The 24,533-nt window shown below is 45.1% G+C and overlaps 2 protein-coding genes across 4 annotated transcripts in view; both read right to left on the bottom strand.

Annotated features, from left to right (window-relative positions):
- The window catches only part of PRRT3 (proline rich transmembrane protein 3), a 7,828-nt gene extending 6,283 nt beyond the window's left edge, over nt 1-1,545 (bottom strand). The window contains 2 exon segments of the mRNA XM_029958330.1: nt 307-362; nt 1,516-1,545. Coding sequence (XP_029814190.1) covers nt 307-362; nt 1,516-1,545 — 86 coding nt within the window.
- A 190-nt stretch (nt 1,546-1,735) lies between these two features.
- Nucleotides 1,736-24,395, bottom strand: CCDC36 (coiled-coil domain containing 36). Of its 3 annotated transcripts, none has more exons than XM_018068436.2 (8): nt 24,080-24,395; nt 23,538-23,697; nt 16,296-16,458; nt 14,788-14,945; nt 12,863-12,911; nt 12,128-12,215; nt 4,781-4,884; nt 1,736-4,016 (listed from the first exon to the last, which is right to left on the bottom strand). In XM_018068436.2, exons 2-8 carry the CDS (start codon nt 23,591-23,593, stop codon nt 2,709-2,711), a joined length of 1,926 nt encoding a protein of 641 aa, XP_017923925.2. In that variant the 5' UTR covers nt 23,594-23,697; nt 24,080-24,395; the 3' UTR covers nt 1,736-2,708. The 3 variants fall into 3 exon arrangements, with proteins under 3 accessions (XP_017923925.2, XP_017923926.2, XP_017923924.2); XM_018068437.2 differs by having other exon boundaries at nt 24,108-24,395; XM_018068435.2 differs by having other exon boundaries at nt 23,999-24,100.
- Nucleotides 24,396-24,533: the final 138 nt, after the last annotated feature.

Raw genomic sequence — 24,533 nt, 5'->3', positions numbered from 1 at the left:
GTTGTGCCGGGCCCCACAACACAGACAGGGCAGGCAGTTAGTCTGGGGATTAGCACTGGGGAGGCCGCCCAGGGGGAGAGTGGAGGTGATCCTGCACTGCAGGGGGACTGCCAGCACCACCACGGCCAGATGGTCTCATCTCGTGGCTGGTGCAGCCACAGTGCTGAGTGTGCAGTGGGACTGTGGGGAGGGAGCTGGCTGTGCCCTATATACCACAGCCGTTGGGGCACCTTTTGCACAAGGCAGGGGCACAGCAGCCACATCCTCTGTGCCGTCAGAGGTTTCCTCTTCTGCCAAGTGACTCACCGGTCGGTGAAAAGTTGAGCCCCCTGCTCTGTGCTGCCACAGAGGCTGCCTGCTGCCTGTACAGCAGGTGAAGGATGTGACCAGTGCTCTCACACCCCTATGCCTGCGGCTACCTGGGTGTCATAGGCTTTTGACCACTGTAATCCCCCTTCTCCTGGGCTCTCCCCAAAGATAATAGGACAAAACCCCAGTTTCAGAGAAAACTGCCCCAATTAAGCGCCCTCAAACAGTCTGGAGCCCAGCTTTGCTATTTTCTGACCACTGTGCATGTTTTATGGTCCTGTCCCATGCCCTCCGCAGTCTCCCTTGGCTGTGCTGCTGGAGGAACCACCCTGACACCTTCCCTGGGTAAAGGGTGGGATGAGACCCCACAAACACAGCCCCACTGGCGGCCTCATGGAGGCAAAGTCCAGGAGAAACTGTGGATGCAGGGCCCCACATGCCTAGGGCATGGTTGGCTCTGGCAAGGAGCCAGTGACAGTGAGCTGGGAGCACGGGCTGGGAGGCAGGACCTGCTCCCTTGGGACGTAAGCAGGGTGCCCGGGAATTCTGCTGCCATGCAGCACACATGCTTCCATTTTTGTCCAGCAAGGCTGGAAGAGGAGCTGCCATTGTCACAGCCGTATTGGGACAAATACCCTTGTTGGCAGCTAAAATCCTGGAGGACATCCTGAGTGGGAACAGGAGGTGCCATGGGGGCCAGTGTGGCACCCCGGGGCTGCATCCCCTTAATCAGTTGTGAGTCGACGTGGGGAGGCACTGCTGGCTGCTGTTGCTGTTACACCTCCATCTCCAGAGATTTTGTTTTGAGCTGTGTGCCAGCACATGTGTGTGGCAGGGGCTGCGGGGTCCCCAGGGCAGCCCCGCATTGCACCCCACGGCACTGGTGCTCCATGTCGGGGTGCCGAGGAGCCAGTCCCTGCTTTGCTTTGCACAGGGGCTTGCTGCAGACACCTCCAGAGGTCCCTCCAAGCTCAGCCATGTGCTGTCGAGCTCCCTGCGCCCAGGCCGGGGGCTGCACAGCGACCTGCACCCGTCCCCGCCGGCCCCAAAATGCAGGGGGTCGTGAGCCCCCCCGAGCAGGTTTTGCCCAGCGAAGGCCGTAAAGGGAATGACGGGGAGGCGGATACATGAGGGCAATGTGAAAAGAACAGCCACTGCTGCCGGCAGCGTCACCCAGCCCCTTCCCTGACCAACTCCCACACCTACCCCCACCTCCTCCTCCTTGCTAATTAACATCACTGGACCAGTGTTAAACTGGAGGGGTGTAGTTTTCCTTCTTTAAACAAAGAAAGGAACTGAAGAAAGGAATCCTCCCAGTTCCACGATCCAGGGGAGTTAAACACGGCTCCAGGGGAGCCGCCCACTCTCCCACTGAACAGGACCGTGACTCTCCTGAAAAACCAACACAGAGAAAATGGGCTTTGGTGACAGCACAAAGAGTTTATTAAAGCCGGGATGACAAAGCTGGATCATTTAGATTTGTGGCAACACCACAAATTTGCTTTTGTGAACATCAAAATGCTTTTTTACTGGTAAGATTTCAAATCAAATCAAAGCTGACGCAAATGGCTGAAGCAGTGGGAGCTACTGATAGTCACAGTTGGGTACCATGGAAAGAGTTCTCTGTGGGAATAGGGGCTGTCCAACGTGTCATCTGCTGGATCTGAACATTGTATCTTTTGGCCTCTGTTTGAGAACCACTGCCCTTGAAAAGGATACGTTGGAGAATTCCTTAATCAGCCAAGAGATACAAATACAAAAAAAGTAGAAACAAAATAATTTCCTGAAATTTCTGAGGCCAAGAAATTTTCAGCCTAAAAGGAGAAGAAATTCAATAATCGATGAACCTGAGACACTGGGATTTGGTTTTCCTCAGCTGAACTGGTCCCTGTCCAAAGTTCACAAAAGCTCCTGGGACAAATCTAAACCTTATTGAAATCAACCAGAACAACACTACTACTGCCTCCAGAACTAAAAACCTGAACTTTTACACAACAAACCAACATAGAGACTATGGGTGAGAAACAGAATGAAGCCTCTGGCCACAGAGATAGCATTACATTGAAAAGTTGAAAAGTTTCCAGTAAATCTCAGTGCCAAATCTGACTGAGCTGCCTGTCTGTACTCTGCCAAATCTCTCCTCCCTGGGAATGTCTCAGCAGACTCTGCAAGTGTGTAAATACAATGGTAAATGGAGCCCTTGGCATCTCTGGTGGGAGCAGGGAGATAAAGTAATACAGCTCCAGGAGAGGGGAGAGCTGTCCTCACATGGTCTCTTGCAATATCTCAAACTGGGCAATAACACTTTAGAACCTCTGGCTAAGCAGGTAACACACCTAGAAGAATAAACTGCAACTGAGATGGCCAAGCCTGCACTGGGGGCTCCAAACATGACCCCTTCAATCAGAAGAATCACTATCAAACAGTAAAGAGCAACAGGTTGGGTTCTTCTGAGCCAGCGGATTGGCAGGATGTGGTTTCTTGGAGCTTGAGGGGCTTCGGAGGTTGAAGCAGCTCATCTGCTCTACATCTGTTGTGCTGCATAGGGATAATATATTCCCCTCAGGAGAGGAATCCAAGATATACGTTTTTACGGTGGAAACATTCACTCTTCTTTTAATTTCCAAACTTTTCTTTCTTCTGCTAGCACGTTGTTGCAGGCTTTTATCAGAGCATGGCACTGGTGGGAAATTCTCTGTAAGCCCTGGCTGAGCGCTGCTGAGGATCTGCTGATGGCGAGCTGCGAAAACCGGGTCAGAGCTTTCTGAATTGAGATCAACCAAGTATCTGGGAAAGCAATTTTTTCTGGAGCTTTCCAACTCAATAATCCCATTTGCCTTCCTCTGCTTCAGCCCACTGTCAGCACATCGAGAGAGCTCGCCTTTCCTCTTAGCAGGGTATGCTTTCTTCCTCCCTACAGCTTTATTCCAGGGGATCCTTTCTGGACTCTGTTTTGTTTTGTTGCCTACAGCTGCGTTCTGCACCTTGTGGTCTGTGGACCTGTTGCTGTCTTTTTGCTCAGGTGGAGCTTTCCACACAGACTGGTGGCAACCTTGAGGCTGTTGCTGCTGTGACGGTGTCAGGGCTTCAAACCCTCCAGTGCCTCTCCTGAACGCCTTCCTCCGTGGGGTTGGTAGGGGCGCTTCCAATGGTACAGGACAGTGTTTCTTCTGACTGCCCCCCAAAAAGTTACTGTCAGCCCGGCACATGCAAGGATGGGTAGCACAGCTCTGTGTCTCCAAGCCATATTTCATCTTCTGCAAAGAGGTGTTTGCTCCGTCACAGGCCTCTGTAGCAATGGCTTTGCCTCCTGAGGCTGCACCCTTAGAGGTGCCATCCTCAGTGATCTGGTTCCTCCCAGGGGAGTGTCTGTGTTGCTCCCCCACTGTCATGCAGTGGAAATGAGACCAGCCTGAGCAGCTGCAAACCCTGCTGCCTCGGCAGCAGGGCTGGCATGGGTGCTCCTCATCCAGGACAGGGAGCTGGCACGGGCCAGGGGAGGTCTGGGAAGAGTTATCTGTCATGTGAGGGGGCAGTCTGGCACTAGGCACAAGTGTGTGCTGCTCAGCTGAGGCAGTAGAGAGCTTCACGAAGTCTAGTTCTTTACACAGCTTCAGGTGCTGGTCATTCAACTGGGCTGGCAGTGATTCCAGACCCTCTTTCAGCAGCTGAACACTGGATTTCACATCTGAAATCTCCGCATCTTTCTGGGGAAGCAGCAAGCAGAGCAGAAGCAGTAAGCAATACATGAAAAGGCACAATAATAAGAAAGTTTCAGGTACCATGTGTCAGTTTGATTCAAAGATCAGCAATCTGTATCTTCCTGTGTATCCTCAAACTGTCCCACCAAAGTGAGAGGTTTGGAACAGAAGCATACCCCTAACCCACTGTGTGCCCCCTCTCCCAGGAGCACTGCCTTCTCATCACTGGTATGACACATCCTTGCCAAAAGCAATTCCTACAGCAGGGCCTTTGGAGAAACCAGACCTGTCCAGGAGGTCTCTGACAACTAATTCTTATGCCTCTGACACTCACTTGTTCTGTTTTCACCTCTTTTTTTCCCCTCTCCCTGGGAAACACCTCACTGAAGGGACAAGGTGTTGCACTTTTGCAAGGTGCTCTCCCCTCACGGGCATGCACTGCACCACCTCCTCCAGCAAAGGCATGTGCCAGGTGAGGGAGCAGTGAGTGCTCTGTCGTGGTCTGCCACGACAGGGCACTGTTGGGCTCTTGTCTTACTGACCAGGGCTTCATCAGAGCTTACAGCACTGTTAGCCAGTGGTTGGGTAAGCATCCATCAGTATCTGGCCTAGAATTAGCATTTTAATACATCTTTCCCCCTTCATTATAACTAGAGCAGTCAGCTTTATAATCCACCATCTGAAGGCAATTTAATATTCAGTTAGTATTTTGAAGAAGTGTGAGAAATTCAGAATGAGGATTCAGAATAAAAGATTAATTTTGCACTTACGGCTGCAAGTCTCCCCTCCATCTCCAGCAGTGCCTGCTCCATTTGGCTTCTGTCTCTCAGAGCTTTCAGTACAGAGTCACGGTGACTTTGAAGAGCATCTTCCACTAAACAGGGAAATCAATAAAAAACACATTTGGTCTTTCATTTGTAAATGTGAATAAAGTACTATCAATACTATTGCTGCTTCCTCCACGTCTTGGCATGAATCACCACAGAGATTCTCCCGCTGCGATCTCCCCGTGCCTCGGGCCATGAACAATGGGGTGGATGTTTAATGCAAGGCACTTGAAATTTGTAAGATGCTGCACATAGGCCAAACCTCATTTACTGTGCTCTGTTAATGTGGCAGCTGGAGAGGAAAGGCTACGCAAAGCCACAGTACTTGGTAGGCTCAGTGCAGGGAAGGCTGAGGCTTAGTTGTCTGCCAGCTGCACAACAGGCATGGCCAAGGCAGGGGGACCCCAGTACAGCTGACCCATCCCAGCGTAACCAGCCCTTTCCTGCAACCAGCTGGTGGTAAGTGGGAGCTTGAACAGAATGGAGATGTGAGAGGTTAATGGCTAAGAAGTGCAACCAGAGAAACTGTTTCAGAAATGCACAGGAGGCTGACGACTGAGGGGAAAATGCTGGAAGGGATAGTGGGAAACGATGAAGCAAAGAATTGGGATTTCCATTTGCTGGGCAAGGGAAGAGAGAGGGTCAGAAACTGCCTGAACCAGGCAGCTGCACTCAGCACTTGGTAATGGGGGCCCCAGCAGTGTCCTGTGGGGGCACAGGCTCCCTGGGAGGGTACTAAATTGGAGCAAGATGCTCTTGGCTTCAGTCAGTCTTGTTGAAAAACTGATAAAACCCCAGGAATTCAGGTTATATGATTGGATAAGAATATAACTCCCCCTATGCAGCTGCAATTACTCTTATAGGAACCACTGCCGTGCCTAATATGCTACAGGATGGGAACACAAATTGCAGTGTGTGTGGAGATGAAAACTCCTTAGGAATCTTATAGAAGTCTCCTTTAAAATTGTAAATTAGGACAAAGAGCTGAGAAAGAGCAGAGAGAAAGAGTTAAACATGTCTGGTCTTTCCTGTGAAGGCTGCAGAAAGGTGTGTACAGCCAGTGTGGTTAGGGTGGAATGTTGGCTGGCTGGGAAAAAACAGGATCCAAAGCATTCTTGCTAAAGCAAAGCACTGCCAAACCAATGGACCAGGATAACTGAAATCCTGGTTCATGGACTAGCACTGCACACTTGAGGAAAAAGCAGAATAAAGCCTACATTTAAACAAGTGGCTACAAGAGCTCTGCAATTAATGAATCCTCTTTTGCTACAGATCCAAAGTGTTTGATTGACTTTGGTGTCGATGGAGCTGAGAGCCTGGATGAAGCTGTTCCTCTTCACCCAGTGTTTATCTCAGCTCCTCAATGCAGCACCTCTCGCCCTGCAGAGCTGTGCTCACAGTCTGCAGAGCCACAGGGCACTTGGGATCCCTTCTCCTCATGCTCAGCTATTTTCATTAAGCTTGTAGGGACTTAATTATCTCAGTGAGCTGTGCCCTTCTGTCAAACTGTAGATGGAATTGGTTAAAGAGTTAAAAACTATTAGGGAGAGGTGGGCAGAAAATAATTGTAGGCTTTGCTTCTGGGAAAAAACAGGGACATTTAAAAAAGGTACATTTGTGAAGGAAGAAAGGAAAGAAATCTGAGCAATTACAGGCTTAGTAGTTTGATCTTATGGTGCAAGGTTTTAGAGCAGGCTTTAAGGGGAAAAGTACTCAAAGACATGGAAGGAAATGGAATAAAATGGAACAAGATTGGAAAAAGTGGATTGTATCAGGGTAATGTAATGCCCTAGGACAATGCACAAGTCACAAGGTAGGTGACTTCTTAGACAAAGGCAACACAGTGGGCTTTCTGTAGATTCAGACAAAGCTTTTCAGTGGAAATTGTCATGTATTATGAAAAAAAGAGAGAGAGAAAAAAATAACAGGAAACTTAAAAAATAACCCTCATTTAAAGGGAAAACATCAGTTCTTGCTCAGGGTAGCATGAGGGGACGAGGTGGCTCTGGAAGGTGCTTCTCGAGGCCTGCTCATGAGCCAAACACACTTAAAATCTGCTGTAGTCACCTGGGTGCAAAAGCCAGAGGGCATTCAGGTAATTAGCAGGCGACACAAAGATGCAAATGCCAGCACCAGGGGTTACAGGTGAGACAGGGCAGTGTGCTATGTGGTGGTGCACAGGCTCTGGCTGACACAACTGCTGTGGACCCCAGGATGTCTGGAAGCCTGCATACGGTCCCAGCTGTGCAAGGAAAAAAAAGAGATTCAACTGAGACATGGGCAGAGAAAAGCTCCAGGATAATTAAGTGCTTACATGGTAATCTCCTCTTATGAAAGGAGATTGAAAGTGTTGGTCTCACTCAGCCACGCAAAGCAGAGGTGTGTGGTGGCACGAGGCTGGAGATGCTGGGATGGGGTGCTGCTGAGAGCTGCCTCCCAGTACCAGGGAACTCCTGTGCCAAGCTGTATTTTTAACTTTGCCTTCCTCCAAATGGGTGTTGCTTGGGCGCAGTGCTGTCATTAGGGAGAAGGAACCCGCAGGTGCCTCATCCATGTGTCTTCCTCACACACATTGAATTAAACCACCTCCCAGATCTGGTTTTGGGGGGAATTTCTCCATTTTTTCAGGATGCCCATCACCACATGGCTTTGCCTTGTTCTCCATAGGAGTGTGGCTGATTTCTGAGGATTATCTGCACATATTTCAACTAATATGCTTTCTGCTGTTGCAGGCAATTTGGTTGTCATTTTTAAGCTTTTAGTCTTTTGCTCTGACAGATTTAGACTGTTTTATAAATCTAGAAAGCTATGACTTGCAGAATGGGTTTGTAATGGGGGAGTGAATGTTTGAGTGGGCCTTTTAGACTTTGCATCTCCCTGATTGGACCTGAGGGCTACCTTCAATCCAAGAACAAGTTTTTGGGGAGCCTGCCAGCCTACAAAGAGGGGGAAAGCAGCAGTGACTCAAGGAGGAAACTGCTTTCATGTCACTTTATCACCTTCCATCTCTGCATAGTGAAGACACAGAAAGGGCAGCATCCGCAAGCCTACCACGGCTTGCTGCTCTTCTCCATATGCTTAATTTTAGCTCAGAATTATTTTTAAAACTTTCTAGTTTCCCCAGTCTGTCTGTTCTTCTTCAACATAGTATCCTCAGTCTAAAAATAGTCCTGCATCCACTGGGCTTGTGATCTGCACATACGTTTGACTCAGCACAGCACGCTGCAGGCAAGCAACCAGCAGCCAGCCTTTTGAGTGCGTTTCATTTGTACGTGTAGGAGTATTCTGCAGAAAAGGAACCTCAGTACAGAGGAGGGGCACTCTCCTTCCCTCCCTACTTCCATACCAGAGAAGTGTTCAGACTTGTCAAACAGTAGCAAACAAAATAAAAATGGATGTTAATAGAGACTTAAAAAAATAGGCATTGAGATGGCCAAACTAGATCAGATCAAGAACTCTGTTAGTCAAATGTCTTGCCTTTGAGAATGATCAAGAATGGCTGCTTCAGAGGAGGTTTTCTTCAAATAAACCCTGCAGCAGATAGTTATTGAATAACTTGATCATAGAGAGAAAATCTTTACTCGGTTAATGGGTGACATGCACAGACTTGTGCCTCTCTTGAGGTAATTTAAACAAAGCATGTTTTTTACAAACGGGAACATCGCTGTGTTTTGATTTGTTGTACCATTTTCTTCAGATGCTACTGGTTTACAGTAATAATATTTGGAATGTGAAATCTGGCATGAGATAAAAGGCTGTAGGACCTCGGGGTAGGGCTGCCACCCTGTGCTGCAGAGGGTTCCCTGCAAATCAGCCTGCACCCAGATGCAGCTGCACTCCCAGCAGCTGAAAACTACAGCCTGAGCAGCCGAGGGAGGGAGTGCCAGCCTCCCAGCCTAGGAATATTAAACAGCAACTGCTTCTGATGCCTATCTATCATCCTCTGTGCAGCTCATCCTGAGATTGGCACTGACAGCACAGAGGCTTTAAATAACACTTTGGAGAGAGGTTGGTTCCCCCACGCCCAGGTTCAGTAGGGGAAGTAGGAGGTCTTATAAACCTGGTGAGGCACGAGCAGGGAAGGCAGCTCTGCAGCTCACCAGAGCCCTGTGTTCTCCCTGGGCAGCAATGGAGCTTTGACAGTGGGTGGGACAGACAGCTGTATCCTGCTTGGATATACTCTGAGCAGTCAGCTGGAAGGTTTGTGCTGGCTTAGCCTGAGTTCTCTTCCACAGCGCATCAGACAGCACCTGCATCAGTGCACTGTGGGATGAGCTGCCCCTGACCTCACCCTGTGCTACAGCACACAGTGCTCCAAGCCCTGAGCAATGAGGGGTTTCAATTTCCACCAGAGCAACCACACTTCCTCTCACCATCCATGCTGAGGTGTTTTGGACTCTGGTTAAAGTCCCGCACATCAACAACTTTGTCAGTCAGTGCACATCTAGTTAGCAGCTACATGTAAAAAAACCATTTCTTTATTCAGTTTCAAACCTTTTGACTTTTCAATTCACACAGAATGTAAGGTAGTCTGGACTGGATGTCCCAGTCTGGACCATACTGTTCACAGTAAACAAGCTCAAATCGCATCGCTCTAAAAACAGTGATTTGCCCTAGAAATCTTGCCAGCAACTGCTGGGCCTGGGGAGTCTGGAAACAAATCATGTTTGAAATTTTCCTACCAGGCACTGGATCCTGTCAGAGAATTGCATCAGCTCGTGCCTCTGTAAGTGACACATTGCACATTATTCTGTCACCCTTGCTGGCAGTGCGTCAGAGGACTGCCTGCGGTGTGCTGGCTGGAAGGATGCTGCTCATGTGCGATGGAGCCAAGGTGGTGCAGAGAATATGGCTATTAGGAGCTGTCACAGCTGGAACTGTCAGATACCAGGACAGCAAAGCAGTTCAGAGAGGGCTGAGTGGTGAAAATTGGGTTTGTATAAAAAATAGAAAGCTTTGATAAAAGCCTGGGTATATAAATTAAAATGAGAAAAATATGAAAAGAAACGAGTTACAGGAGCTGAAACCAGAAGGAAAGAGCAAATGATGAGTGGGCAAGTCAACTAAAGAAACTATGTATAAGGTGGAAGAACTGAGGCCACAGGGTCTGCCTTCCTCTTTACATCCTTGTGCACTGCACACCAAGATGTGAGCAAGGCTCAGAGCAGCTGTGTCTCTGCGGAAGCTGCTCAGGCAAATCTTGTCTCATCTCCGGTGCCAGACACAGCTCTATCCACTGTGTGCAAGCACATATGGACAAAAGAAAACATTTTTTAAAAATCTTCCTGCACAGAGCATGCCAACCCAACAGCATTTGGAAATGCTTTGGAAATACATTTTGAAAAATATTTTCTGTTTTCTCCTCACCCCATGGCTATGCAGACTGTGCCAAATGTGCTTGCTACCCACTGCTATAAATGCAGCCTGTGATACTCCATATAAGCTTTTAATAAAGACAGACTTGCTTTCCAGTTCCACCTTTCTTTGCTTTTCAAAGCTGTTGGAATGTCCTGGTGCAATAGTTCTCTTCATCTTCTTCATTCCTCTCCTACATGTGAAACCCTCCACTTCCAGTGATTCACCATGTCTCTGCTGTGTCACCAGCATCCCCAGGTACTGTGTCATCAGCCACTGACATTAAGAGCTTTATCAGCTCTGAATTTAGCTCTTTATCACCTATGTTTTGGAATTTTATACCAGTTTTTCAAGGGAATAGCTTCAGCTAGGATCTTTTCAAGGCACTAGTGCAGGTATTTATTTAGTGGGAACTTAATTATCCATCACTGTGATACCAGTCAAATGACAGTGTTTATCAGCAATTAAGCAGTGACAGATGAAACTCCCAGAAATAAAAAAAAACCAACATTGTGCAGCATGTGATGATTTTCATTATATATTCAACATTCTGCAGCATGATGCATTACAGAAAGTGCCAATTTTTCTTTTCAATTGCCTTGAAAATCTAGTAGCAGGCACCTCTGGGAGGTTTCTCATTTCATTCAAGGCACATTTATTTAAAATGGATATGGAGAAGAAAGAGGACAGCTGAGTAAATGGTATGGAATGAAGAGGGGGAGTTGTGAACAATAGATTTGATTTTCAGTGCCATGACAACAATTTCTGTGCATGAGGTATGTGAAATTAGGCAAAGTCCTGCTGCAGAGTGGACAAGTTGAGGCACTGAAGTAATTAGGGGGTGGGAAAATGTGTAATAGGGAGCTTGTTGTGCTGGCCAAAGCAGACAGATTCTTGCTTACTTTAGGGTCCCACCAAGAGCACTTGCCAAGCAGAGCAAAGGAGTGTTCTTAGTACAACAAGATTGGTATTTCAAATGTACAGGCTATTACAGCCTCCAGCAGAATGCACCAGGCTCCACTCCTTTTGCCTGAAAGGGCTGTGCTGACTTAAAGGGTATCTGTCAAAGATGTGCTTCGTGCAAGCCACATTTTGCCCCCACACTGAATACTATCGTGCTTTTATGAAGGTCTGCTGCCTTCATCTCACAAGGTATAACTCAATTCACCTTTCTTGCATGTATTGGAACTGGCCTCTTGTTCTTGTATAGAGCAAGGCAAGCTCTGAGCAGAGTCCTGACAGGGTATCGATAAAGCATCACGACAGCATTAAAAATTAAGGTACCCTCAAAGATTCAGATCTAAGCCAAATTAGAAACAATTTCTTGAAGTGTTTTCCCTTGGTAAAGGCTTCTGTGATTATCCACCTCAGAGTTGTTCAAAAGTATTTTATATTATTGGCTATTTTGGGGGTCACCTTTTTATCATGGCAATAGTGTGCTTCACTGTGTGATTCTCATTCAAGAAATGAGCAGTATTACTTTTGCTCACAGCCAAAATACAGTCATTTCAAGCCCAGAAGAACGACTGAAGACTTCAAACTAACACACAAAAATCTGAGAAAGCCCTAAAAACTGAAACTGGATACTCAGGATATAAATATCTAAGTTATTTTTACTGCATGTTCCATTAGTGCTCCAGATAGTCTAAAAATGATCATACTCCAGGGCAGAATACAAAAACAGAGAGGTGTGTTCATTTACGCGTGTACAGTGTCTAAGTACAAGAGAGCAGAGAAAGGGAGAAAAAAAGAGAGCAAGAATGGAAAAATAGACAAGTCCATACCATGGATAAGTCTTATTTTCTCTCCTCCTTTAGGGAGAGCATCCGTGGGTGGCATGACTTGCCCAGTTCACCACAGCCTGGAGACAACAGGCTGACATTCAGCAGTTTGACTGTGCCCTCTGCTGTTAACAGAAACACAGGAAGGACTTACTTTTCTTGGAAAGGGTTTCTAGGTGAACCAAAATGGATTTGTATCTGGAATCAGACATTTCTTCAAACTTGTCCAAGCGTGCTTGCAGCTGCAAAAAACCAAAGGTAAATGAAAAAATGAATGCATTGCCTTTTCTTTGTTTGCAAAATCACAGCACCAGATGCCAGAGAACAATGACAGCAACTCATGGAATGGAACAGTCTGAAAATGATTGTTTATCTATCTTGAAACAATTTGTCCAGCTGTTGGTTGCAATCCCAAAGGAGATCTGGAATTGTTCAAAAGGCTCATGAAATCTTAACAGACTTCCAAAAAAAAGAGATAATGGTCTGTAAAATAGCATTAATAATAACTAATCAAATTAATTATAAAAGTATTGAGGGACAGATCTTCACCTTCAGAACACATTCACTAATCCTGAGAACAGACCACTTTCTTCAGGTAGAAGGAAAAAAGAGCTGATATTTGCAGATAGTCACTACAGTTTGTTTTTGTTCATGAAACCCAGAGAAATTCCACTGCTGTCTCTGAGGGAAGACCCTAAAGAGCTTAATCCTAAGGACAGACCACAAAGCCAATGGTGTATGCAAAAAAAAATTTCCAATTGTTGGTTTAAAGTATTTGAGTGCTCAAGATATATATTTTAAATATCAGCACAGTAAAGGAGAGAAAGTGAACATTCTGTAGCATTTCTAACTCTTCATTATTCTACATTCTGAATTTGAAATAACTTACCCCTTGAAGCCTGTCTTTGGTACTGGAAATAAAGGCGCTTAGGACCTCACTAAAATGAAAAAAAAAAAACTCCAACAAGTATAAACCAGACATGTAAGTTACTGGAGTGTACAGAAATTGAAAAGATCATAGTAAAAATGAGACATGAAACACTGCAAGGCACAGTGTAGTGTATAATGAAAGCATAGAAACATGGTTACTTCAGGAGGCATAACCCTTCAAAGTCACCTTAGTTGTTTTAGGAAAGCATGACCTCTGCTTTGTAGAGTAAGAAAAAAATGCATAGACACACATGCACAAATATGTAATATACATGAAATTATGGGGGTTTTACTCTCTGATACTTTGCCTTAGCATTCATGACTCTCTCAGAAGTTTTAGTTGGCATTTACCCAACTGCCCATTAGCTCCTGGGGTGTTATCACTGCGTTATCTGCTCCGGAAGGACCCAGCCTGGGCGGAGGTGATGTGCCAGTTGCCGTGATACATGGTGTTATATTTGGACTAAAATAACTGTGGGAAAAACACAGGAAAAGCTCCAGCCTCAACAAAGCCCAAGTCAGGAAGAACAAATACTGAAAATCCTTTTCTCCTGAGATTAAGCCTGTGGTTTCTGTTATCCATCCTTTTAAGCTGTGCGAGCCTATCAGGAACCAGGCTTTATTCATGATTAACCAGCCACACCCGAACGCACGGGTGGTTGCTAAGCAAAGTGATAACCTTTTTCCTCTCTGAAGGTTCCAGTCAGTTTAAGTCAATCATTTAGTGTTGCAAATCACAACAACCAAAAAGATGGAGGCCAGGTAGATTCTAGTTGTGAGAATTAGGCAGTGCTTCTGAAACCTCTCTAGCTTTATGGAAAGGAAGATACTAATTTTCTTAGTCAAACTTGCGGGGGATACAAATTGATAAATTATACTCTTATCTTTGCAAAGATAATATAGCTATCTCTACAAACAGGTTTCTAATCTGGGAGTGAGCCTGGAGTGTAGGAAGGAGCATAATCCGTTTAATGAAAAAATAAAGGGTAATTATGAATGCTGCCTAAACATTTAAAACTATTTTTTCATTTCATATAATTCACTTACAAAAATCCTCCTCTTCTCTAATAGGCACTAGAGAGTCAATTTTGCCTTATCAGAAGCATAGTGCCCATTGCAAAGGCGAGAGAGATGCATAGCCTGATTTGATCAAAGGCTTTTAATAAAAACACTCTTCACTGTGGATGGTACATTATAAAATGTAACTAATGTGCTAAGAATTATTTATAGGTGCACTGGGGAGTTTGCCATCTTTAATTTTTGAGCTTCAAATGGTTAGCTTGTTCCTTAAAGTCCTCTAGGACCTACATGTACATTTAATTCTTGACATTTAACAAAGAGCAGATGCAAATTGCATTAGCAAATTACACTTGTCTTTTACAAAAAAAACAAACCCACGACACGTAAAAACCTTGTATACAAATACAATTCTAGAGATATATACAGGTTTATAAAGGTGCAATCTGTACAGAGGTGTGTTTGGCAATCCTCCCATTTGGCCCAAATGTGAAGGTTGGCCTCGGAGTCCCTTTGATCAGTCCTCATACAGTCTATGAAATTCTGAGAAATAAAAACTTTCACAGAGAATCAATAAAGAAAAAAAATCCCACTGATTAAAAAAAGAAGGACAAAGGTAAATTCAGGTTAGTGTTTTGTTATTCCTTGGGGCTTATGGCTGTCTGTGTTACATAAATCACATTGTAAATAAACCCTATTCTCTTATCCTGTGACTCTTTCCAATCAGAAATTATTTAAAACCTGGAAAGATACTTTTCTTGGAGAAATATGCAGCTTTGTCATGTATGATTTGTAAGAGGGGAAGAAGGAGCTGCAGGGAGTGATAACCATCGGCACAGAAAGAATTTCCAATGGATGTCTACATACCGGTCATATTTGTCCTTTATTTTGTTCTTATTCACTTCAAAATTTTCCAAGACACTTTTCACTCTTCCTGTGCTAAGATTAAGTAAACCTTTGTCTCTTGTTTCTTCATCAAATAACTGTGGTTTTGTCTGGTATTTGGTAAAAATACTGGGCTCACTCTGTTGCACAAACAAAAGAAAAATGTTGAAGTATAAAAATAATCAGAACATTAATTAGAAAAAACCGTTTGTGTACCTAATGCTTTGCAGACAGAGATCACAGTGATTGGACGTGACAGATTAGATTGGACGAGGAGATTAAGAATTTCATGAGATTATGGTTCATTTAGTGTGCCTGGTTAGATTGACTCCCTGTGGAACTGAGACTCAGCCCAAACTCCTCCAGACTCAGGCTTTTCTCTCATTTTGAGGATTTCCAGTTTGTTACAATCATAAGGTGTGTAGATTTTTTCCCTCTTGGTTCAACACAGAGACTATAAATGAATTCCAGTGTTCCTGGAATTATGGAAAAGTTGAAGTTGTCAGAAGAAGCTCCCTATACAGGAATCTAAAGAAAATCCCATTGAATTTCCTGGTGGATGACATCATTTTGCTGCCAAATAGCAACATCGACAGACTGTAGATGAATTTTTCACATGCTTCAATACACATTTCAGAACAAGAAATTTAATGTTATTATGAAAGCTTCATTCTACAAAATTTCCAGACACTGTGACCAAAATGGAAATGCCTTTTCTTTAAAACATAAGAAAATGCAAATTCCATTCATTTTTTCCTTTGTAAAGAGTGAATTTCCTTTTTTGTGTCTGATGAAAAGCTGCTCCTCAGCAAAATGCAGAGGACAGCAGACAGCATCTGGAACTGAAGGACAGCCTGGGGCCACCAAGCTGGCACCGCTGCTCTTTCCTAATCTTTCCTCTCAGGTGTATTTATTCAGATCTGGTGCTCTCTGTTAGCAATGCAGAACCTATTTCAGTGAGCTTAGTAACATCAGAAACCATGTGCTCTGGGAGAAAGATTTTAAGCATAGAAGCTCTTCACCCCAGTCCAAAATCATTCATCTCCCATAACAACAATACAGCAAGGTCATTGCCAGTCCAGGGAAATAAATATTGAGCAGCTCTGTCATTCTTGCAGAAAACTAAGGAAGTGAAACACAGCATTTTTCAACGAGCAATAGATGTAATATTCTAGCTTGGCTAGGCAGGTGGTCTAAAGACTTTAACTCAAGAATAATTTCATATTATTTTAGTAACTTTCAAAATGTGATTGAAGAAAATAATACCTATCTCAATAACAATTTATAGTAATCTGTTATAAATATCAGGTTTTCATCCTACCAGGCTGCTACTTTGTCTTGTCACAGTAAATATATATATGTAGCAAGAAGATAACTTGATTCCAGCAGTTACCGACACTTGCAAATGTTACCACCTGATGTCAGGATTTTCCATTAACTTTGAATGGTGGCTGTGTGCCTGCACAGGGCTGAAGGAGAGCGAGACTCACGTCCTGGGAGTTTTGCTGTCCGGGCTGCGAGCCCAGCTCCAGCAGTGCCGCTGCCGACTGCTGCACGTTCTCCGGGCAGAACTGGGAGCCGAAGAGCAGCTGAGAGTCGCTCAAACTCGAGTAGTCACTGGCAGTGCCGCTCCTCATGGAACACTTGTTAGGCCTGAAATGGGGTGGAGAGGGGTGTGAATGAGCCTGAAGGAATTAAAAGGTCAAATGGAACTCCCTACATGGCCTGCTGGAACCGCTCAATCATGGCCCACCCCAATATGTTAAAGAGACACCTTGGGGTTTGCTCCTAGCCAGTGCTGGGTCTCTCTCTTTCAACTACTCTGAATAATAAATTCTGTTGTAACTCTGGTGCTGGGTATTTGGAAGGCTATTCCAACAGAATAAAACTTTATGACTAATAGTTGACATTTCTTGGGCATTTATTCTCCAGATGCCTTAAGTCTGACACACTTGAACAACAAATAAATAGGTAGCGTATGTCTGGACGAACTGATCTGAGTTGTTAGAAATATTTCAAACATAGTAACATGCTACTCAAAAGTGCTCCTCTTTTCCCTGGACATTGCCCAAATAAATTTTTCCCAGCTAGCCTTGACTTTGTGCTGTGCTGCTCTGATTGTACTCCTCTTCAGAGACACGTCATCTCCTTCTTTATGGACTAGGCTTACGGCACAGGACCACCTTCCCTCAGACAAGGGTTTCTCGGCACAGCTGCACTGCTTCTCATTGTGTTGGAGGCTACCTTCAATTTTTTGTTAGCAAAAATACACATTTTTTTCATTTTTTGCATAGAATCATAGAACAGTTTGGGTTAGAAGGGACTTACAAGATCGGCTAGTTCCAAGGCCCCTGCCATGGGCAGGGACACCTTCCACTAGGCCAGGTTGTTCAAAGTCCCATCCCACCTGGCCTTGAACACTTCCAGGTATGGGGCACCCACAACTTCTCTGGGCAACCTGTGCCAGGGCCTTACCACCCTCACAGGAAAGAATTTATTCGTAACATCTAATCTAAATCTACCCTCTGTCAGTCTAAATTATGGCTATTCCATTGCTCCATATCCACAAGGTCTGGCAGAGTGCTTAGGCTGGGTCCAAACACAAGAAAAGCTTGGCCAGGTTTATATTCTCAGTTCTTGTTTTTTTTGAGCTACCAAGAAGGAGAGATTTGTTGCTGCCTTTGGAGCTGGGAATTAGAGACCAAAATTAATGAAAAAGTCTCTTATGGTTTTTCTTTCATATCAAATGATACAAGTAAAGGAGACAGAACGGGAGAGTAATTAATGTGTATAACAAGAGATGATCACCCCAACATTTATTAGCAGTGATGTGTTTGGTTAATCCCCAGTTCTGGAAGGAGCCCAAACATCATAGACACAACAGGAAAGGGATTTAGCAGCAGTATTTGAAGTGCTCAGTCTCCCTCTTCATTATATAGTGGTGTCACTGACAATATCATATTAATACTTTTGGCTTTAAGCTAACTGAGTACACTGAGCCGCAGGCAAAAATAGATGAGGTATGGGTTTCTGGGTTCTCAAAAACCCTGATAAATCTTTCTGAATTCAAAACTTCTCCCTTGATCTCTCTCTGGACACCAAATCTGAATATAATTTTTACTAGCACAGCTTCTTGTTTCCATCTCAGCTAAGCTTTGTAAAAAAAAAATAAATTTTCTTAATCCACAGCCAGGATGTCGGGGAGAGATGTGAGCACATGGGCTGCCATGATCCCACACAGGCAGAGCCCCTGCCTGCAATGTGAGTAGCACATCTTCTGTACCAGTTTTCTAAATCCTCCTGTCTTCTCGCCAAAAAACCTCCCTCTTAGTTTAAGGCAGGGTTTCTATAATCCTTAAGTGCTTTACTGTCTTGACAACCCCCCTTTGAAAGTGTCTGCTACAACTGGTGAATATGACACCCCACGATGTGCTTGTTTTCTCAGATCCTTCACATCACTTAATACTTGAAGCACAAGATTCTTGTAACAAAGGGTTTTATGACCAGTATTTTGAGGAGTATTGAGCTGAGAGGACTTTATGAGCCAAGTGACTTCCCAGGCTTACTCTCCACTACAACCAAAGGCGGCTGCTGGCTGCTCTGAAGCCCAGTTTTTCTGTCTTAAGTCCACTACCTCAGCAGTTGCTTTAGGAATGATGGCACTTCTGCAAATTAGGGGGGGAGACAAAACAGATGTCTCTTTTGAATACACTCATTCCCCTGAGCAATGGATTTCTTTCTCCCTTGCTTAACACCGCTGGCAATTAATTAACTAACAAGACCATCTGGGCAAGCCAGGAGCCTAGCCATGGTTGGCCCAGACCTGTCTCTGATGGAGAGATCAGACAACCATGGTCAGATCTGGGATCAGATCCATGATCAGGCAACTGCAGCTCTTCTTACCACCTGACCATTCCCTTCAGGATGCCTGAGCCGCAGGGATACATGCTCTGTCCTAAATATAAACTCTTCCCTATAAAGAGCAAGGAAACATCCTAGATATGCAATCCCAGTTAGCAGTCCCTCCAGTGATGCAATAGTTTACCTTAGGAGAGCTTTTAGCTTTCTGCTAACACGAGCCATTCCCCAAATCCTCTGTGTGTTTGTGCCCATGACACTCCTATGGTATTGGCACTAGCACGTGTGTCCAAAGCAAAACCAGCTTTAGATATGTAAGATGAGTTCTTGTCAGCTCAAAAAATGGTAAATCATCTGCTGCTGACTGATGGAACGACTGCTTTTTTCCACCTAGCTTTATGCCAGGTATTGCAATATTGGCAGCTCCAACCCTCTCTCGTGATGTGAGCGTGATCTAAAAAATCTGCAGCCTTCTGCATATCTGAGGGGTCAGCTAGATCTTCACAGTCTCTGTTTCCCTGTTGTCAGTTAGAATTCTCCCTCTGTGACAGGAGTTAGATCTTTTGGGAACTTCTTTCATTTTTCTAAGTTCTGATTTCCACTCTAAATATTTTAGCACAACCATATGCAAATGTTCACCTTTCATTCAAAGGTTCTGCCTCCCCAAACAAAAACACACTATGCAACAAATACTCTCTTCTTGTGTATCTTGGATGTTCTAGTGACATTGACAAACTAAAAATTCATAACTATAAATTGTCATAGGCCTTATCAGTCTTTTTAAAAACTGGTAATTTTACTCTCTTGTTTGGATCCATCCTTATGTGCCAACACCAAGGTTTAAGAGTCATTTGGAAAAGCAATCTGAGACTTCTATAATTTGCAACATAACATTTATCTGCAACATTGCTGTGAGGGATTTTCTGTGGTTCTGTCATCTCCACTGAACCTGTGCCAACATCCCTCTTCTTCCCAAGTGCTGTGGGTGAAGCTCACTTACACCTTCCTGACACATTTCTTCAAAGTGCAGTAAAGCCTCTTTCCCAAAGAAGAGATCTTTTTCTCCTGGTAGCAACCTTGAGTAGGATCAGTGTCATCAAGTCTTTCTTCTCCTGATTCCCCTCCAGCAAATCTCCCAGCCCTTTCTGCTCCTCCTCATTTAGGGGCCAGGGCTGAATCACAACAAACCCAATTGAAATTCTAGGAGCTGATGTTCACCTGCTCTTCCTCCTGGCTTTAGCCTGTATCTATAGGAACTGTCTCTAGCTCTGCCATGCTGCTCTCATCCTCACTATCTGCTGCCTGCCAATGTGCCCAGCAAATGAGCAAGGATGAGCCTTGGCTTTGGGTGCAGGGGAACTGGAGGAGTTTAAATAAAGGAGTTTTAGCTGCTGTTGCAGCCTCCAGCCATTTGCCATCTCTTCGCTGGGAACAGTCGCAGTAGCAAATTATTATTCTGCTTCCTATCATTTTCACCATATCCTAAAAGGAATTTCCACAAACATATTCTGACGCTGGCCCTAATGCATTAACCACGACAAAATCTCTCTCAGTTATTCAGCTCAAACACTGCCTCCAGTTTCCAGATTTCAGGCTGAAAGTCTGTCTGGTCTTGTTTTAATTCCTCAAGGTCATTTTTACTTTCTATGAGCCACTCCATTATTCATTCGGCTGTGATTCAACACTGCCCAGACGTCCCTCACCTTGGAAACCACACAAGCCCTTTGTCCTGAGCTGGCTGTCGGTTGCAACAGGGTCCTTTCCTTAGGAGGAGATTGAGATTTCCACGGAGCAGCCGTTTTTGCTCCCACAAAATGCATCCCCACACATATTAAGATTAGACATTTGGAGATGGGGGGTTTTTTTGCACCCCTCACTCCAGCCTGAAGCCATTTTCCAGCCTGCACTTACAGCCCTGGTTTCTCATTCCTCGGAGGCTCTGGAATTTTACAGCTGCTCTCCTGGTCTTTGTCCTGGCTGCCTCCTTCGTTTTCTGCTTATTCTGGGACCTTAAGGCAACTTCAAAATATGCAACCTTGTGATGCAGGATGGAATTTCATGGGATAATGGATTGAATGAGGTTGTTTAATTTGGAAGTTATTCTCAACAGCAGAAAGTAGAGAGTAGTGGCTCAAGTAGGCTTTAACTTCCAGCATCCCTTTTGAATGCTTCTTTTATATTTTCATAGTTTCTTGGCCTTACATACTCTCTGGCAGGCTTTCTGCTTCTGATGTATTTGGAAGTTGGTATATGATTAGCTTTTATGCATTTAGCAAGTTACTTGTTTTCTCATAACTTCAATTTCAAATCTAAATAATCAAGTCTAAATAATCTTTATGTCTCAGGCAAGCATTTAACCCTTTTGGCTGTACGGTTTAATTTATTTTTAATGAGCTTCCTTATTATTATTGCAGTGTCTTTTTTTAATTAACAGTAGTGGATTTTTTGGCTTCTGCTGCTCCTGCAGAGATGCTGACTCCGGTTCCCTACTGCCACTCTCATGGTAGCACTACAAGAGCAAATAGCCTGAACGTAGATCTTGTGCTCAACTCAAGGCTAAGGCAAGACGTGTCTCTTCCCCTGTGAGCTCCTTGGCCAAGGTAGGCATTTATGGTTTCTGAGATTGTACCTCAGCATCACACCCTGGTGATGCTCATCCAGTCGATCAGAGGCTGATTGAAGCATCGCTGCTTTTGTGGCTGCTGTTCTTGCATTCTCTGCGATCTTTTTCCATCAGCCCTCCTGGCTGGGCAGGCGGCAGCGCTGCTGTAACACGGCACTTTCCCTAATGAAGTCTGGCATTTCAATCCACAAAAACTGTGTTGTTTGTCAATACACTTCAATTGAGCATAAGCTTTTCCATTACAGCTGTCATGTGGCCCCCTCCCACCCTCTTAAGTCACTAGCACCCTGATATTATTGTCCAACTAGACAAGCTTCCCTCTGATAAATTTCTAAGATCTCTATTATGTCAATATTCATACATAAAAACAGGTGAAAGAGGGACTTTGGTTCCCCCCACCCTATTTCTCAGGCTGCCAGGGTTACAGAGAAGCTGTAACCTGACAGACAACAAATAAACCCCGAGCAGTCTCAGGCTTGTGCAGAACTGTGGCCATGAGGGCAATGCATCACCAAAGCTCTGCATTTCCTGGGAACCTGGTGGCAGCTGCTCTCAGAAGTAACACCCTGACTCAAACTTGCAAAGAACTCACAGAGTGAGTCATACTCTGCCTAGATTATACGCTGATTTTATGTTTCATTTTGGAAGCTCCCTGAAAGACAGTATTCTGGGGATTATACAGCATACCCTGCTGTGATGGGAAAGGTTTCTAGTAACAGAAGTAAGCCAGGGAAAAATAATCAACACCTTTTTCGCCTATTTCAAATACACACACACATTCACACACTACTATGGGAAACTCTTCTTCCCTTATGAAAAAGTTAATTGTCCTCAGAGAATTTCTCCCCCTTCTTAACTCCTCCAAAAGCCCAGTTGCATTTCCAGTAATGTTTTATGCCCTATTTGACCCTGTAAAGAATGTGGAATGCTGAGGAGTGGGTGTTAAAATCTTGTATGTATTTTCTTCCTGCATTAATAAACGAGTTAAAAGGGAAGAATTCGTAGCTGATAGGATACTTTGGAGGAGGAAGGAATTCAAGTGATCCCTTTCCAAACAGGCACCTGTACTTCTTCCACTCATTTTCTTTCCTATTGCATGACTCCACTGAATTATTTATGTATTTAAAAATATGTCATATATAATATAAGAATGTAATTATATATTTTGTATATAATATGTAATTTTTATATTTTATCTAAATTTCCCCTGCTCAGTCTCTGACCAGAAAGAAAGTCTCAGGTTTTCAAACTACTTAGAAACAACTTCATGAAAACAAACAATCCCCCCAAACAAACAAACAAGCACAGTAAATCTGCAGATACCAAGAATGCAATAGAATTAAGTAATGCACAGTTATAAAGACAAAACTATGACAGGTATAAACACAATTTTTCCCTGAATTGGTTCCCCTTTGACCCCTACATCTGTGCAAAATTCAATTAATTCATATCTATGACAAACATGTTTATAACGGGCAAGGAAATGACTATTATGCTTTCATTATCATCCATCATTGTGGTAACATCTGGCCAAAGAGACAGTATGACTAAAACTGTGAATTTGAACAAGTTAGTTATGTAAGTGGGTTATTTAACTAACAGAGGCTCAGAGCACCAAATTCACCAATTAGCTTCTCCAGAGATCAAACAGGGGATAAATCCCGCTGTCTTTTTCAGTCATGTGATACAAAAGGTGATGCTCTGCTGTACAAAATGCAGCCTGTCTTACATATTTGCCCTTCAGATGTTTACATCTGAATATTTGTTGTTTCACTATGGGCTGTAGATGTGGGGAGTTCTAGCTGCTCTTTGGTTCCTGCTGGGAAAAAAACAAGCCATGCGTATAAATGCAGGATATGGAATAATTTTCAAGTTACATGATGTGTAATAATATTGCACATCACACTTCATTTTATCTGCCCTCTGCACAGACGAGAGAAAAATTTAACCTATCTAATGACAAAAGGACAGGTCACAGGACTTCACCAAATACACCCCGAATGGACCAGGGTACGGCTTCCAGACAATGTCAGCTTTTAGATCCCCAGCAATGGTGGATCTGTGGCAGTTCCTGGCAGGCTGGGGGCACAAACAGGATCACAGGGGAGACCAATGAACTCCCATTAGCCTCCCATAATCAGCCATAGATCAGTTCTGGACATGTTTCACCTCTTCACCATCACTCCCACCATGTGTTTGGTTTCATGCCCCATCCCCTGTCCGTCAACCCACGCTCCACGCTCACACTCACCCCATGGCTGTCGGCATGCTCAGCATCTCCTTGATATTCCAGACGTTGAAGTTCATGTTGTTCTCAGGGCTGACACCCTGGCGGGCAGCCCCTGGCCCTCAACATGGCCCCGGCCCTCATGGCCTGTCCCCGCTGGTGGCCGCCATGGCGCCACAGTGCCCTGCAGGGAGGAGGGACATGAAGGGAGAGACCAGCCCTGCTTGGGGCAGCGTCTCCCGTGTCCTGTGGTCGTGGGGACAGCCCAGCAGGACACGGCCCTGCAGGCCCAAGACAGACCCGGCCTGAGGGTCTCCACAGGCCTGGGGCAGCCACACACTGGGCCTGCCCACCCTGTGGGGCCTTGAGGGCCTCAAGGGCCCAGGGTTCCTGAATTTCACCTCAGGGTTAGGGGGTGTCTGAGCTCAGCCTGTGGCTGAGGGTTCCTGGATTTCACCTCAGGGCTGGGGGTGCCTGACTCTCACCCTGAGGCTGAGGGACCCCGGATCTCACTGTGGGCCTGGGGTTCCCTGGGGTCACCCTGGACTGGGGTCCTGGGATCTCACCCCAGAGCTGGGAGTTTCTGGATCTCACCCTGAGGCAGACGGTCTTGGGGTCACCCTGGGGCTGAGGGTGTCTTCGGTCACCCCAGGTTGAGGGTCCCTGGATCTCATCCCAGGTCTGGGGGTCCCTAGATCTCACCCCATGGCTTGAGGGGTCTTGAGGTCCTGGAGGGGTCCCTGGGGTCACCCCAGGGCTGAGGGTCCCCGGATCTCTCCCTGAGGCTGAGGGTTCCTGGGGTCACCCCGAGCTGGGGATCCCTTGATCTCACCTCAGAGGTGGGAGTATCTGGCTCTCAGCTCATGGCCATGGACCCAGGATCAACCCCAGCTCCAGTCTCTCCACAGGCCAGCTCTTGCCCTTCACCTGGGAGCATAATCCTGGGCACAGGGAGTCATCACAGGGCACGGGGAGGAAGAGGAGGCTTGGAGTGTGGGACACTGAGGGCACCTCCCGTGG

This window comes from Manacus vitellinus, unplaced genomic scaffold (genome assembly GCF_001715985.3).
Source record: "Manacus vitellinus isolate BGI_N305 unplaced genomic scaffold, ASM171598v3 scaffold_14_pilon, whole genome shotgun sequence".
NCBI lineage: Eukaryota > Metazoa > Chordata > Aves > Passeriformes > Pipridae > Manacus > Manacus vitellinus.
The sequence above is the reverse complement of the archived record's forward strand: the minus strand, read 5'-3'. Positions and strand labels throughout refer to the sequence as shown.

What these genes read in the sequence shown, in the direction of transcription:
- CCDC36 (XM_018068436.2), bottom strand. Translation starts at nt 23,593, where the DNA reads ATGAACTTCAACGTCTGGAATATCAAGGAGATGCTGAGCATGCCGACA. An exon ending in AGCATGCCGACAGCCATGGG is followed by an intron (nt 16,459 to 23,537) that starts GTGAGTGTGAGC and finishes ACCCCATTTCAG; the next exon opens with GCCTAACAAGTGTTCCATGA. An exon ending in GACAGCAAAACTCCCAGGAC is followed by an intron (nt 14,946 to 16,295) that starts GTGAGTCTCGCT and finishes TTTGTGCAACAG; the next exon opens with AGTGAGCCCAGTATTTTTAC.